We start from the raw sequence: 17809 nt of genomic DNA on the forward strand, positions 1-17809 counted from the left end.
GCACAGGATCTCCACAGGGAAAAATGATAAACGGTCACATTTATATAGCGCTTTTCTACCGTCAAGACACTCAAAGCGCTTTACATCAAGGAACCAGTCACCCATTCACACACCAGATATGCACAGACACTGCGGGCGAGTCAGGTTAAGTGACTTGCCCAAGGACACAACGGCAGTATTCCCCTGAGGCAGCTGCGATTGTACCGCCAACCTGTGGGCCAGTGGATCTGACCGCTCTACCTGGAGAGAGCACTCTACCACTGAGCTACTGCCGCCCACAGGGCCGTGCACTTTCTCCCCATAAAACTGATCAGGTTTACAGACACCACCCTCATCGGTCTCATCTCTGACGGGGACAAGTCTGTCTACAGGAGGGAGGTGGACCGGCTGGTGTCCTGCTGCAGTGGTAACAACCTGGAGTTCAACGCCCAGAAGACAGTGCAGATGATGATGCAGTTCTACACGGCCATTATTGAGTCCATCCTCACCTCCTCCATCACCGTGTGGTACTCTGGAGCCACAGCCAGGGACAAACAGAGACTACAGTGCATTGTGCGCTCTGCTGAGAAGGTGATTGGCTGTAGACTTCCATCCCTGCAGGACCTGTACGTCTCCAGGACTCCACCACAGGAACAGTTTCTTTCCCTCTACCGTGCAAGTTTAACTGCACTTAACTGTACATTTTGTGTACATGGTACAGCCTATTTTATCCCATCCTATATTAGATTTAAAGTTTTTCTTTAATACATGCCCTTTTTATTTTATAGAGGTTGTTTTGTAATTCTTCATTGTTTTATGTTGCGGCGGCTCGTCAAACCTTTTTCTGATTCTGTTTCAATAGCGAATATTTATCTAAATATCAGTGCTAAAATCTCCCTGCACCTCCTGCCCGGCATCATTAATACTGATCTCAATATCATTTCTCTCCTTGCACCTTTGCTCCCTCTAACTCTTCAGTCTGAGTGTCCCCGTCTCCCATTCTTCAAAAAGCTGTAATCAACACTGAAGCTCGGCAGACCCCACTCCAACACTTTAATCAGATTGGATTGTATTGCATTGCCATGGGGGTCCATTAGAACGCATATTCTTTTGACAAGGACAGTGAACAAAGAGATCGTCTGATTGGGAGTGATTGGCCTGCAATGTTGAATCCAGGCTATTCCTCATCCCTTTTATCACAGCGTCTCATTCTGTATCACCTCAATGACATTCAATATTGCCTCCATATATTTTCCACCTACATCAACCTGGCGTAATAATATGACATGATGATATCCAGCCGGATATTCAAACTCATTCACTTTCTCCCCAACCATTAGAAGTTTGTCGGCATCCTTTTTTCCTCCCAATTCCTTACCAATTTTGAGTCTGCCACCTGCTTACCTTGCCTAGAATGTTCCACAGTATGGCATTAGACAAATCTATCTTCCATTTATTCAATTACAAGTGTTTGTTTTGCTGCTAATCTTTGTACTCCTCCTATTGCTCAAAAATACCGTGATAAACACTCATTCCTACTCTGAGCGGGGTCGCCTCTGCACAGATCTGACATATAACTTTGCAGAGTCCAATCTCATTTGACACTTTTTTGCAGTCTGGTGGAAATGTTATCTCCGTCTGGTCTGAAGCTCAAGAAAAATCTCGTCTCCGTATCATTGCCACAATCATCTCTGCTTCCCTTTTTGCGTCAAGGTCAATGCGACTCGAGCCTAATTCTTTTTCCTTTGATGATAAAATCCACTCCCGACGTTAGCCAAGTGTCCATCTCCCCGCGGAGCTCAGATTTATCGCAATTATTTTTGCCTCTGCTGCGTCTGCCAACATCTAAACAGCACCGGCTCCACACAAATGAGCGCTGCACTTTCTTTATAACAAGGGAGATGGGGGGGGGATCTGGTAATTTCATGGATTTTGGCGAGTTTTGGATGCATTTTTTGTTAAATCCTACTGACTACTACTGATTTTGTTTAAATATGAGGACAAACAATTATTTTCCACTGCTATAATAATGCAGCTTACTGTAAATGTAGTTTGGAGTAGATATGTAGCCTCCACCCTCCACACAAAAGTTGCATTGTGTACCTTTAAACATACATTTGTACTGCTACTTTTCTCCAAGATTCAAACAGGGCCATTGTTTACCATGAGAACATTTGGCACAGTTGGGGTTAACCTGTTGTTCACTTATTGCTGAATTGTGTCAAATATTGTCAATGTTTCTGACTTGAGCCTCAGCTTCTGTTGCCTCTGTGCTCTCAGTTCTGTTCTCCAGGGCACTGAGCTCAGCTTCTGTGAGCTGCACTGGACACTGGACTGTGTGGACAGAAAAACTCAAGCCTGAAACTTTTGTCAGGACAACTGACTTTATGTTTTATGTTGCTTCTAAAATAATTCAACAGAAATGTGGAGAGAAGTACTCTGGGGTTCTCTACAAATCCAGAGACGTATAGTTCATCTTGACTGACCCGCCAGCCCCGCCCACATTCTGTTCGAATGCGTAAGTGTCTGGAACCCGAGTCGGAGCCAATGAAGTCGTCGGTCATCCATGTACCTATCCAATCCCAGTCGGAGGTTTTAACGCGTCACATTGGGATACAGTAGCTTTTCACCCCGTTCCAAAACATTCAAGATGGCGGACCCGGCTCGTGACCCGGCTCGTGACTCGTGAGTGTTCCGCTCTCGCTTCGGTTTGAACGATCAGGAAAGTCCGCTCTACTCGCCGTGATGAACGTGCGTTAGATACGGTTATGCGAAGGGCGTCGTCGCGATTCAGGAGACATTTTCTGCGTTTGGGGACGGATAACGTGGAACACGCCTTGTTGACATGGGCTACGTAACATCCGGTTAAGCGTGTCGCGTTTTTTGCGTCACTTCTTGGTTTATGTGATTGGTTCTGTCTCCGCTCTCTAAACTCCGCCCTAGAAATTGAAACGCAGTGGTCGAGCCCCAGACACACACACAGTTTTGATAAGTAGTTTGCCAAAACGTGTTGGGAATGGCTGGTCAGGCAACAGTTCATCAGGGGGGCTGAGGAAGAGGAAAAAAAAAAATAATTTTGTCAACCTGGAGGATCGCATCCCACTACACCCCCCTCTAGGCGCCTACTGGGTGTACCCTTATTTTTGTAATCAAAACTTGTTTAACTTTACCTTCTCCACTGTATGCTGATGTACCTGATTATAGAATGTTTTACCGTAGCTGTTAGCATGCCAGTTGTTGTTAGCTTTTACCGTGATGACCAAACTCTGCTCTTGCCCCTGAAAGTTGTGACAAATTCTTTATTTATTTGAGATACAAATGTGTTGGGGAAGTGAAGAATACACGTGGACTGCTGAAAGCTGTTTAAAATAAACCAGTCTGTTTTTTTTGTCCTTTTGAAGACAGTAAAAATCGGGCTCAGCGCTTTTAAGTATTAAGTACCCTCCGACAAGTATAATCTGGACTAATCTCGTGTCTCTTCTAAATACATGGTCAAATAGTCCTAAATAACATGCAAACCGGCTTAAATCCTTTTACCAATACAAAGTAATGCCAGCCAGTTGTTCACCATTGTTGTGCTTATGGAAGATGAGAGAGCAGCTCAGTGTTGTGGCTATTGTTCCTAATAGATTGGCAGCGTTTTGTGAGAAGACGCACGCACCCTGAGCGACTCACGCTGTGGGCATCACACGGCACAAACAAAGGCTCGGATAATGGAGGAAGTGTACAACATAAAAGAGAAAATGGTTGAAAAATAAAGTGAGAAAAAAATATGTCTGTATTACGTTACAATAACAGTGTGGATGTTGACGCCTTAGTCATCGTAACCGTGTGCGTCTGCCGCTGAGCAAGGAGGATGTGAGTTCAATTCCCAACTTAGTCAATTCTAAACACACATGCACATTACATTCCAGGTAGTACAGCTTTGTCCCACTTGTCTTTGTGAAAATAATGTGTGATGTAGGATCTAAACGCACTTTTATGGGAACTCGTTTAAGTTTAAGCGTTAAATGTGTGTCTTGTCAACCATTGTCAACTCAATTTTTCCCATGTAATAGTGGAATTCCTGATCCTACCAGGAAATTTTAACATTAAAGACATGTAGATTCATATTTTTATCTTTGTAAATCGCAATATTGATCTAAAACGGCTTAGTAATAAAAGCGGATTCATTGACTTCCGGTTCAATGTGGCAGAATTGATCAAACTCCGCCTCTTCATATTGGCATTTTACTGTAGCAATCAAGAGGTTGTTACTGTTGGTTATGTGACATTTCTGAACCCACTCTATGACCCGTAATACTATAATCGCTTAGGGATGTGGGCTGAGATTGGGAGTAGGTGGAAACAGACATTTCTGAGCACTCAACCCTCAATATGACATAATATGGTTAATAAGATACACGTATAGTAAAACATGCACATAAAAAAGTTCAACGTATAGAACAAAAATGAAACAAAATTCACAAAAATATATTTCAAAAGTCAAGAGCAGAGAAACGTATGGTGCAACAGGGACTCCGGGTGCTGCTCTGTGCCCTTGTGCACGATTTATGAGCTCCAAAAACCAGGACAGGTTTGGAACCAAAAAAAAAAAAATGCTAGAGGAGGATTAGATGTGAAAGTGAAAGGATGATGGATCCAGGGATGGTGCTACAACAGAGGCCAAAACGTGTTGAAATTCAGGTGGCTCCGTGGGGTGGCGAGCTTGAGACATCGCCTCTGCATAATTCCGGGAGACAGCCGGAGAAACGCCAAGGCCAACGGTGAGACGGACGAGAAGAAGGATGGAGATGCTCGGACGGAGAGAGAAAAAGAAAGAGAACAGAGCCCACGCATTATCAAGAGGTCAGGGGTTCACAGATTTGATTAGCACCTGCGAGAAACCGAGAGAGGGGCGAGAGCGTGTGCGGAAACAACTTCAGCATCACAACGGACAGAAGCTGAATTCAAATACTCAGGTTTGGAGAAAGAAAGTTGTGGCTGTCAAAGTTTTTTTTTGTTTTTTTTTACAAACCCTTACAAATGTGGTTTATAGTGCAAGTATGATGCAACTGTTCCGAATTTGCAATAGCTGCTTGAAAAGGACGTGTTGGACTGCGGTTATAGGCGGAATAGTAACTTTTCAAATGCAGTTGAATTGATTTTGGTGAATAAATGTGTGCGCTTACAAATAAAGATTAAGATTTATGCTAAAACAATACACAGTATCGCTATAGTAATTGTTGTTCCAGTTGACTAGACTTCCGTTTTAGGCATTCAAATATGTTGAAATTATAAAGCACTATTTTGTGCCGTTGCAGCTGCGTGTTTACAGACTCTCTTACGAAGCCCAGCGGCCAATGACAAGAAGCCAAAATGTTGTATTTTCAACACTGCACCAGCAATGACAACAGCAAGGCACATGCTTATTATTCCTGCATAAATATCAGATTAATAAGAACGGGCACATGCACCACATTTACACTTACAACCAGAGCAGAAACACTGTTATAAGCACACTCCCTGCATGGTTTACCTCCTCCTTCTCTTCTGTCCTCTCGGAACCTCATAAATGATCCAAAAGACAATATTTTGTCCTGTAGTAAAATCCACGGTAAACATGTCCAACTTTTTCACCTCTTTCGACAGTTTTAATGTCCATTTTATCACTAACCTGGACCTCAGACTCAGTTATACTCACACTCAGTTCAGCCGTGTTGTGTGGACCCTCCTCAACATTCTAAACACAAACGTAGGGCAGTAATTATCATTTTCTGATTTGATTTGTATGACTTTTCGTAAAAAAATCCTCATTGTTTTTTTTTTTACAGTTGGTCTTGTTACTTCTGGACCCACTGCATTTGTTCTTGTCACTGGTCGTGCTGTCAACACAACACAGACTTATTGAAAACAATGAGACAGACTGCAGTGCTGTATTGTTGTGTGTCCTCTGTGTTCGTTGGTAGCCAGTTATATGTGGTATCCTTGACAACATGTTTGTTCTGTGTTGCAGAATATGAGAAATGTACGTGTTATATCACCAACATCACATTAATCCTTATGTAAGAACATGTCAGTGCTGTACCGAGGCTTTGGGCAATATTTTCTCAAGTAGAACACACTTTACTTCATTATTGTAAAAATGTGCACTTATTAAAAAAGAAAGGGCCCAATTTAAATACTTTTGATTATCTCTTGGTGCTTAATCTTTATGCGGAGCCAGTGCTCATGGTTTGGTCACTAATTAGACAAAAAAAGTTAGATATGTGTTATTTTCTGTCAAACATTTACTGTCCGATTTTGAAAAAAGTTGGTAGTTTGGATGGTTTAATAATAAAACGTTACTTTTTATAACACAATTGTTTTGCTAACAATGAGAAGCAGACTTTGAAACACCAATCAAATGACATAACCAATGAAGCAAGCTAATTAAGAGTAACGCTGTATTTCAACAATCCATCAATACCGATGGAACTGTCGAGGTGATAGTGTGTAACAAGATCAATAGCACCGTGGCGTGTCCCCAGTCTAACAGCACAGCAGGTAGGGCACGGTGGAGGTGTTTGGAGGGGGAGGAGATGGGTGAGAGGGGGGGAGGGGTGTAACAGGCCGAGGGGACAGAGGTGCGATGCTGCGTCTGCGTGGGTGGCGCTGTAATCTGTCTGTGTCACTGGAATGATGAAGGGGCCAAAAGGGAGACACGTGCAGTTCACCTTCTGGCCTCCGGAGGAAACACACTGACCCTGGCCCGCCGCACTTCCTCCTCCCCCCCGCCACCTCCACCCCGTCCCATCTCACCTCTAAACCTCCCCCCCCCCGCCCGCCCGCCGCCGCCCTCCAACCCTCCAACCCTCCAACCCTCCAACCTTAGACGATTTATGAGGCCCGGGTCGGCCCAGGGTTGCTCTACCTTTTGCGAGTGGTGTCCAGGTGCCAGTGGTCGGTAATGTGTGTGCGGCTCCAATGTAATCGTGTGCGGGGTGTCAAGGAGGATGAGACCTCACGGCTGCCTTGGGAAAAGGACAACAGGAGCAGCTCTGCAGTAGATGAACGCCTGTATAAGTCTCCGTGAAAGCCGGTCCGACGCGGTGCGAGCGCAGAAGACAATGTGCATAAGTGGCGCCCGCTGAACAGGATTAGGCCATGAAACCGTTTGAGATGTACGTTTTTTCTTAAAGTTCTGTTTGTGTCACTGGCTGTTGGTTTATTTTATGAAAGCCTCTGAATCTGACAGACCTACAAAAAGAAATATGAGCAAGAATGTTTCAATGTAAGCTTCAATTTGAGGTGCATAGAATTTTCCAGTATGTTTTTTATGTGTGTTTTCGTTTCTTCTTTTCAAATTATGTTTAAGTATATAACACAGAACACAAAAAAACAGTCACGAAGAGATAGAGCTAGGGGGAAAAAGACAAAGAAAGAACGTTTAGGCACATATCGTCCAAAGTGAACGTCCCATTTGGTCCAAAGTCTTTCAAACGTGCCCATTTTCAAATTAAGTCTGAATATGTTTATTGTGAGTTTTGAATTATATATGTAACTCTAGTCCTTGATTGTTGGTGCAGTTTGTGTCATAATGTTTCTCTGTGATCTATTTATTGTGTCCATGGCTGGAGTTTTGAGGCCCAAATACATAGTTCTGAATTCGAGTGGGATGCCAATGTAAAAAAATAATAATATTGAATGTTTTTCAACTGTAAAAACACCAGTTATGACAAATTCTAGCTAGCTAAATTAATTTCCCACTATGGAACATTCAAGCAAAAGCCTTCTTTCCCCATGAGAAAAGATACATTTTGCACCTCAATGTGGATAACTTTTGCAAAATCTAGTCCTTGCTGCAAGCAAAGTCATGCATTTTACAGTGAAAACAGTCGAGTTCATTGGGTCAGTAAGACTAATAATAATTCCAAGGTTGTTGGCATAAAACTACACGGTGCTGCAATGTTTTTATGCCAGTTCTTTTTAATGTTTCAGTTTATTGAAGACCATGCCAACTTTTGCCAGTACTTGGGAAAAATAATGGATCATTAAAAGAAACCAAATCAAATTTCAGTGTTTATCCTTGGAAATCACCAAATTAGAGACTTTCTTTTCTTTTCTTTCTTCGGTATGCTTCTTACGCTTCAAACTCCACTGTCCATTTAAGCGTAGAGGATTTATTGACTTGTATTTAAATCTAAGCAGCCTTTATCTCGGCCTGGTGAGTCATGCCACTGGCTAAAAGCATCCATACATAAATTTAACTGTACTTTTCCATAAACCATATACACAATGTATTTTAAACGGCGGAGTGAGCTAAATGCATTGGAGGCTGACGGGCAGGAATGCTGAATTATGGCTTATTGTTGCAGATGCTAAGTGAAAGCAATCAAGGTGAATGGGAGCGTGCTGCATATGAGAGGTGAGGGTAAAGTCACGCCGTGTTATTGGACGAGAGTGTGTCTGTATGGAGATGAGGAGCGCGGGAAGGTCGAACTCCGTCTATTACTAGTGATTTACTCTCTGCCCCGACCTTTACTACCCAGGGTAACTTCACTGCGCGCACTCGATAGGGAAGTCTTTACAAGCGCTTAAATTAAAACACAACAGTCAGGAGCAAGACTTGTGACGACGCCAGACTCTTGTGCTAAACTAAACCGTGGTTACTTTCAAAATATTAACGACACAGTTAGTTATTTGTATAGATACAGTTGGCGATAGTGCGGGGAATGGTTTCGCGTGAGTGACGGCGGTAACTTTTCCTCTATTTTAAGACGTTTTCTGGTGACTTGTGTGTGTTTTAAGCACTACTAAATCAAGTCCAATCACAATTGAGTCTTAATGGAGGTTTTTGACATGGCGTTACCTCAGAAAAGGAAACCGATTGTTCTGTAGATGTTAAAATACACCAGGCGTCGCTAGCAAATGCTACTGTACATTTAGCCCACTGCTACCATTCTTGGATATTCATACAGATTTTGGGCACTTTGTTCTTCGTCGTGCGTTTGGTACAATATGTGTAACTCCGTCTGCTCTTGTAGTTGTTGAACAGTGGGTGCCAGAGCAGCTCTCTACATTCAAGTGGTCCATTATTGGGGCGGACTGTACTATGGGATCCTGTTGGTATAAGCATTGAAATGTAATCACAAAGGAAACTGGGATGCCATCATTTTCACAAAGAGCCCATTTGACTTCATCTCACAACCCAGGAGCTAATTCTGCTCACGAATGGGAAAATTGGCTTGACAACCTTTTCACAGCATATACAGTTCAATATACAGTACTCCTACGCTCAACTATTTTTGTAGCCTTTTTGATGGATACAGAAGTTGAACTTTTTACCATGGTTCACAAGAGCCCTGGTGTCCACTATAACCCAGAATGCAAGGCCTTTCTGAGAACTACACTCCTCTAAAACCTTGCAAGACTAAATCTCCTGTTTTTATATGAAATCCTCAGAGCCAGGAAGCAACACAAAGAAGCAACACAAATTTGACATTTTGTGAAAGCGTCAAATGTATACTGACCCGGCCAACCCAGCCCAACCCAGGGCAGCTGTGGCTATGATGCAGTGAATAAATAATGCAACGTAACCCGCTTTGAGTGTTTTGAAAGGCACTACCGGTTTCCAAAATCCCATCTGTTATAGTACTCACATTTGAACGTGATTTGATATTTGTGAAATTTTGTTTTGGCCTAAGATGACATTATTCACAGTTTTTTACAAACAAGATTACAAAACGCTTGTTTGCTTCTTAACAATTGAATTCAAGATATTCTCAAGTGAGCAAAGGTACACCGGTATTTCACTATCCAAATAGATACAATCTGTTGGTTTTTTGTTGTTGTTGTTGTTGTTTTGCCCATTTACAGCCAATCTTCACTGACCACAATGCAGAAAATGGAATCCATTTGAAACAAAGAAATGAAAAGGAAAATGCTGCCAAGATACTGTAGTTTCCGGCCCCTAAGGAAACAATTATCTATTTTAGCCAAAGCAAAATGACGGCGTCGCCCTGAATCAGCCTCTCTGGACAATTGCCAGACGTTTTGCATCAAACTAAAACAAAGCCGTAAGAAAATTAAGGTCACATCCGCGGTTCTAAGTGAATTATAATCCACACAAACCATTGCACACCGCGCCGATGATCAGGTGTATCCTCAATCTGTAAATGTGGGCGCAATTTGTGGCTGAAATGTCAAAAGTTCAGTGCGGCACCCCGCCAGCATGTGATGTGACAAATAAGTTCTTCCTCCAGCTGCATTGTTCTAATCCCTTTAGTGGGCTCGGAAATGGAAATATAATTACATTTTGCTGGTGCAGTGCCTTTGATAAGACAGCCTCATGCTGAGCTGAATGTCTAACTGGTGCTTCCCCAGAAGAACCCACTCCACTTCACTCCTCAGCGTCTCAAACTCTACTCCGGTTATTTTTCCATTTCTAGTCTCTCTCGCTAATAATAACGCATTCGTTTTTTTTTATTTCTGGACACTCAATTTCCCTTGTGCAATTGTGTTTAGTAATGATTACATTGACGTATCATTCAATAAATAGTCGCTGGAACAATACGTTTGCGCTTAATGTGTATCACATGTACAATATTTATGTGTAAGTGGAGAATTTATTGCAGTTTTTTTTAGTATGAGAAGATTATGTGACTTCAATGACTGATTATAAATACAATATACATACTCAAGTGTTCCATTCTGCTATTTGGTTGTCACAGCTCTATTATTTGTAAATAATGTTGTACATTTAGATAAGGATTACTGTTATTATCCTGCTTTTGCGTTATTGTGTTAGTTAAAGTTTATCGTGATATTTTTCGGTAACAATAATGCACTTTGAAATGTGTTAAGCCAAAGCAGGACTTTAAACTGAGAATATAACACAAATAAAAATAAAGAACAGCAGAAAAATCAAGAACAACCCAAAGGAGCTGGCGTAACCACAGTTTTAAATTATTCCCATTAAGTAAATCCAAAAATGTGGTTCCAAACGTAACCAAAGTCTACTTTACCACATATTTACAACCTTTTTTTTAACACTTCCTTCTCTCTTTCTCTCCTCGTAGGCATCGCAGTGGACAAACGGGGCGTCGTCTACTTTGTCGACGGCACCACGATACAGAAGATTAACGAGCGCGGCCTGTTGTCCACGGTGATCGGCGCAAACGGGCTCATGTCCACACAGGCGCTAAGTTGCGACACGCGCATGGACATCAGCCAGGTGAGCGCGCCCATAATGCACTGCTGTTTAAGTGAACGCCTCCCTAATAGGCTTATGGGAAACCGTTTGGCCACAGAGCGAGCGCATGTGTTCTGGGGCCATTAATATGCATAATGAAATCAGGTAAGTCGTGTCAGACGGTGGGGATTTCTTTGGCTTTATAGAGCAAGTATTTATTATTTAGTCGTTGGCATTTTGACATGTAGAGACGTAACATTTTGACAGTTTTTGTTGACTTTTTAATACATATGATCTATACAATCTATACATGTGGATTAATTAGTCCATTGAAAACCTTTTGTTTACCAATCTATCCTTAGAATATTACACTTTTTACCCATTTGACACATCTTCATCTGTCCATGTGGGAGTCTGTGATCTACAATATTAAGATTTAGTTCATGGATTTCACAATATTTTTTGGCTAAATATTAATTATTAATTATCTTTTTTTCTAGCTTGGGGGCAATTTTTTGTTAACCGGCAATCTCCTAACTTGGACATCATGTGAAGTTTAAACAGTCTAATAATTAACATTCAAATGTGTTTATTTGATTTAATTAAATTATTTTTTTTTATTTACTTGATTTAATTTAATGTATTTGTTATACATCTTTTTGTATTCATTTCTTTTATTTCTTTTATTAATTTATTTAATTTATTTAATTTATTTATTGCAGCTCATGCGTATTTAGAACTTTTTAATACATATAAACTATAAATGATACAGTAGTGACAAGAGAATGTATTTCAGTCAATTTACATGGCCAGAAAAAGATCTAGACTAATCAGATAACTCATTAATTAGATCTTAATGTGTGGGTGGGTGTTTAAATTCCAAAGAGAATTCTGATCATCAAAAACACCTTAATTTAAGGATTTTTTAAGTAACTGTTGTACTGGAAGGACAAAGTGCAATGGATTTAAAATTACTCTTTTCTATCTTCAACATTTTCTCTTTCGTGTTTGTTTTGCCACATTGGTTTGGTTTTTTGGTGCATAATTTTCCTTGCTTAAACCAGTGCAGGTGTGAGCAATCAGAAAGAAATCAGATAGAACTGTTTACATGACATTTCCATAATCTGTTGACTCCAGAAATCAGATAATGATCATATCTTGCGTGTGCTTGTAGACAAGTTCAAATATGTAAAGGCATATTTCTAACATAAATATGAGTTTGATTTTCCCCATGTTGCAGTGTCCAACTTTGTTTGCAGTTGAAAAATCATCTAAACATGGCAAAGGGAAAAGTTATATTTCCTCACAAATATGATAAATAAACTCTGCTTTGACACGAGCTACTAAAAATCAGAAAAAACTTTCTGCCACGTTTTATTTATTTATTGATGTGCACCTGCCATATTTGTTTTGCCAATTTAACTCATCCAACTTCAACTTTGGAAACCTTTTTGGACTTTTTTTTAAATTGGCCGTCGCGTGTATATTTATGTATATCTCTGCCTGCGCGCCCCAAAAACGCAGCGCAAAGACAGCCATTGCACAGATTTGATCAGCCAGGCTTCAGATCATAGTGCTGACTGATATGAGGCCTATTAGAGCGGCGGATGAATTATAGATGAAGTTGCCGGCTCCGTGGAGAGGATCTGTGCCCGCGCGGAGCAGAGCAGCGCCTGTGTGAGTGCGAATGTGCCTGTTCAGCCCCGTCCCGGTCCCCACGGGGCTCTAATGTGTCTTTAAGGGGGCAGAGTTACCTTGCCCGGCGTCCATTTGTTTTGCCGTTGTCCTTTTTACAGGTCGTACCATCATGTCCCCCACCCGCCCCCCCGTTTGGAGTCACCCTCTCCTCGTGCGAACTGGAGTGACCTCGATCCATTGTCGGTATCGATGAAAACCTCACAGAGCAGATAGAAGATGTCAGTGTGGCGGTGTGTGCAAAATGAACCGTATAAAGGCTCGCGGGATGTGGTGAATACAAGCTGCGCCGGCTAGTAAAAAACTATAAAATGATGACGGTAAAAATATGATGATAAACACGGTTAAATTGAAACTAAATGGGGAAAAATGCGTATAATAAAAGTGTCTTGTCATCGTGGTGGTTCTGCATGAGAGTGGACACGCGGAGACACTACTACATCGTAATTAGCCTCAATAAAGCACAAACAAAGATTCATAATGGACAAATATTTCATTGTGGAATGTTACGTTACACAATGGATCCAGGCAAAGCAGTAAAGGTTACACGCAGGAAAGAATGTTTATATCATTTTTTGACATGGCATTTCCATAAATTTGCCCGCGTTTTACTTGCCAAAATCGTGTCTAAATTGGAACTTAAAAAATACAATTAAAACTTATAATTGTTTTACGCTTAAAGAAACAATACTTGGCCTGTCATATGAAAAACCAAGTGTTCTGATAGACAGTTTTAATCATCCAAAGTAAATATTTAAATGATTTGCGGTCTTCAAGTTTCCCGGTTAAGTTATAAAATATAGATACATCTTTTTTATTATTTTCCTTCATTAAGATAAGGCAACATAATGAGGAATGGGGAAATAACGATGAAAGTATGTATATGTTGTAGCATTTATTTACAGAATTATAAGTCCTGGTCCAGGGGTAAATGTTTCGACCACAGTGAATATGTAATGAAAAACTTACCCCATCGCAGACGTCAATGTGGTTATATATGCAAAATGGACACAAGGAGCCCTGGCGTTTGATTCAGCAGCCTGTCCTCCGCCTCCGTCTCGACCTGACTTGACCGGACTTGAAAGCGATCGCCTGCCATCTCGAGAAAAAGTTCAATAACATGAAGAGGGGCGAGGTTTGACGGACGTCCTCTTTGGTGCAGGACAGACTGGAGTCGTGGCTGATGAATCCCCGACGCAGCTCCTAAAATGGGATTTCTGAAGCTCCTTTCGCTCATTTGACACAAACTATAATTGGACGTGTCATTGGCAATTTAACATGATCCATTTATTTACCAATCTATCCTCGGAGTCATCCATCACCTCGACCATCCCTCAACGTGTTCACAGCAAGCGAGGCGGGGTGTTTTATATGTGCACTATTATATATGTTAGCTTTTTATAGCATATTTTAAGGCAATTTTTATATGTTTATTATCAGAAGTAAAACGTAGGTATGAAGGAATTGCAACTAAAACTGTCAAATACTATTTATTTATTTATTTGATTTGATTTACTACTCATTTCAATCTCTTTATACGCATAGGAATTAGAAATGAGAAAATCATATTAACAACTGCAACAAAACATATAATATGCTGATCTAAAATATGTTTTTAATGTGAAATTGCTAAGACTAGAACAAATATAAGGTCTCTCCATAACAATGAGTTTAAATGAATGGGTAATCCTGTGGTTTTACTGTATAGGCTGCTTAAACTAAAGTGAAATTCAGGTTGTTTGCTATTGAATTAGTCTTATTTACCAATCAATGCATTTAATTAGTCCATTGAACACCTTTTGTTTACTAATCTATCCTTAGAATATTACACTTTTTACCCATTTTACACATCTTCATCTGGCTAGTTGGGAGTTTGTGATTGACAATATTACGATTTAGTTCATGGATTTCACAATATTATGCTAAATGTTAACCTTGCGTATCTTTTTTGAGCTTGGGGAAATTTTTTTGTTAATTGGCAATCTCCTAACTTGGACATCATGTGAAGTCTAAACAGTCTAATAATTAATATTCAAAAGTGTTAATTTAATTTATTTATTTTATTTATTTTATTTATTTTATTTATTTTATTTATTTTATTTATTTTATTTATTTTATTTATTTTATTTATTTTATTTATTTTATTTATTTTATTTATTTTATTGCAGCTCATGCGTATTTAGAACATGTTTTGTAAAAATCAAAACCTTAGTCAAAATCACAGTTTGACACTACATTTTCAGTACAACATGTAGCACTTATAACTGTATTATTGTGACAAGTCGAAAAGTCCATCTAAAAGCTCTCATTGTAAAGAATGCGCAGCGCTTCTCACCGTTTCGCCTTTGCAGCAGTGACTCCCATACACAGTATTCAGTCTGAGCGGGGGCGGGGCTGTTCCTCGCCTTGACCCCCTCGGCATTGCCGTGGGGCCCGGGGTGCTATTTGAGAATCACAGTTATTGGCTGACATTTGGCAGAGTGCTGAGGTGAGCCAGCGTGCGGCTTGAATAAATACAGACGGCCGAGCGCTGACCGTTGCATTAACAGGGCGGGTCAGTCGGCCTAATGCTATGTTATTAAGGAGATGTTATTCTGCATCACCTGTTGGTCACACTCCTGCGAGGAGAGACGCTCAGGCGGTCCCGTTTCTTTGTACTCTCATATCTTTGTATTGTGTTTTTAATGCATTTTTCCTGCTGTGTGAAGCACTTTGAATTGCCTTGTGTATGAAATGTGCTCTGCAAATAAACTTGCCTTGCCTTGCCTAGTTCAGTGTGTTTCTTTTTGTGTCCTACAGGTGCGGCTGGAGTGGCCCACAGACCTGGCCATTAACCCCCTGGACAACTCTCTGTACATCCTGGACAACAACATCGTCCTGCAGGTAAAAACATGAAGACAAAGAGGGTTTGTTTGTGGGCAAAATGATTACGTGGCCATTCTTTTATTCAATTGTGTTTTTTTTTAGTTCAAGTGGTTAATGATGTGGTATTGTAGCTGGGGTATGATAAGATAAGATAATCCTTTATTGTCCACACATGGGGACATTTCGGTGTTGCAACGCAGTAGATACAGGGGGAAAGGACAGATAACTTATAGGAAGTTTAAAAAAAAACACTCAATAGAAGAACTCTTATAAATAAAACAAAAAACTCTTATTAACAAAACTCCTCTCATATCTTAATAGGGAATGGAGGAAAAAATAACAAAATAATAATAAAATAAGGTAAATAATAGTACAATAAAGTAAAGTAAAAATAGCTAGCATAAGACTAAATAATACTAATAATAATGGTAAGTAAACTCTTATTTACATCGGTTATATGCTCGTGAATATTGCCTTAATTGCTTGTGAGTATGACAGTAATTGCACATGAATATGACGGTATTGCACATGGTTAAGTCAGTATTGCACATGAATATGACGGTATTGCACATGGTTAAGTCAGTATTGCACATGAATATGATGGTATTGCACATGGTTAAGTCAGTATTGCACATGGTTAAGTCAGTATTGCACATGAATATGACGGTATTGCACATGGTTAATTCTGTATTGCACATGATTAAGTCAGTATTGCACATGCATATGACGGTATTGCACATGGTTAATTCAGTATTGCACATGAATATGACGGTATTGCACATGGTTAATTCAGTATTGCACATGAATATGACGGTATTGCACATGGTTAATTCAGTATTGCACATGAATATGACAGTATTGCACATGAATATGACAGTATTGCACATGATTAAGTCAGTATTGCACATGAATATGACGGCATTGCACATGATTAAGTCAGTATTGCACATGAATATGGCCTTAATTGCTTGTGAGTATGACAGTAATTGCACATGAATATGACGGTATTGCACATAATTAAGTCAGTCAATGATATTAAAACACAGGTGGGTTTTGCACACTTGCACACTACAGAGCAATGGACGGTTACGTTGACTTACATAAACTGTATTTTACTACTGTTTTACGCCGCTCCAGCATTATGACTCACCAATGTCCAGCACGTTTAAAATGTCTGCGACCGCGTGATCAGCAGTCATGCGGGTAATGTTAAAAAAAGCTGTTTTAACCAATTTTAAAGTTGTTTTGCGTCTTAAATTTGAATCAAAATTGGCCTGAAAATCGCTCTCGACCCGTTGCCATTTTAGATTCAGTAAATAAACGTACCGCTTATAACTGGTGACGAAGTATTTACTACTCATGGGTTCCGGAGTAATGAATTAATGCCAAAATGTTATATAGATTCACGTCAAATTGGTCTTTAATACAGGAAGCTGAACCCCATTAAACATGATCATAATACAACGTTGTCATGCTTATGTTTCCAATCAAACATAAGAATACACAAAACACAGTGCGTTCAGAAGGATACAAAATGAGACTTTTATTGCTCACATTAGTCACAGATATATAAATACAATAATCATAATAAAAACATCTTTCCATTACCGTTTCTGTTCTCGTTCAAACTATAAATACAAGAAAAAATCTGAACTCGAAAGCAAGTGTTTTCCTTTTAGGCTTTAGTACTTGCAGCGCGCGAGGCAGAGCCAGAGAAAAATTAATAATAAAGTATTTCACATAAATTGCAGGGCTGTCAGTGGAGGTACACTGAAGTCTGTCTAGAAACATAAAAGGGAGGCTTGTTAAAGAATAAGACGTGATCAACAAGGCTGTTTTTTTAACGTCACTCAGGTTTGCGCTCGTGATTTTAAAATGAATGGCTTGCCGGCGTTACGATACGTGTTGTAAAAACTTAATGAGTCAATAGATGAGGCAGGCTTAAGTTAAACAGATATTAATTAGTGAGTTTACACAGGATCCGACGTCAATATGAGTTTTCCATTTATTATTGCAGGTTAAGTGGAGCCCAAACGCCACAAATACAAAGAAGGACTGTAATTTTGCTCTTTAGTGTAACGTAATGATATATTTCACTGTATAATTCCGTCCTTATAC

The 17809-nt window shown here is 40.1% G+C and overlaps 1 protein-coding gene across 2 annotated transcripts in view; it reads left to right on the top strand.

The window, feature by feature from the left end:
* Positions 1 to 17809, top strand: part of tenm1 (teneurin transmembrane protein 1) — a 398797-nt gene that overhangs the window by 318403 nt on the left and 62585 nt on the right. For both annotated transcript variants that reach the window (XM_072439861.1, XM_072439862.1), the window contains 2 exons: positions 11019 to 11173; positions 15626 to 15709. In XM_072439861.1, coding sequence (XP_072295962.1) covers positions 11019 to 11173; positions 15626 to 15709 — 239 coding nt within the window. The remainder of the gene's footprint in view (positions 1 to 11018; positions 11174 to 15625; positions 15710 to 17809) is intronic.

This window comes from Eucyclogobius newberryi, unplaced genomic scaffold (assembly GCF_026437365.1).
Source record: "Eucyclogobius newberryi isolate DKJ021-1_F unplaced genomic scaffold, fEucNew1.0.hap1 SCAF_11, whole genome shotgun sequence".
In the NCBI taxonomy this organism is placed as follows: domain Eukaryota; kingdom Metazoa; phylum Chordata; class Actinopteri; order Gobiiformes; family Gobiidae; genus Eucyclogobius; species Eucyclogobius newberryi.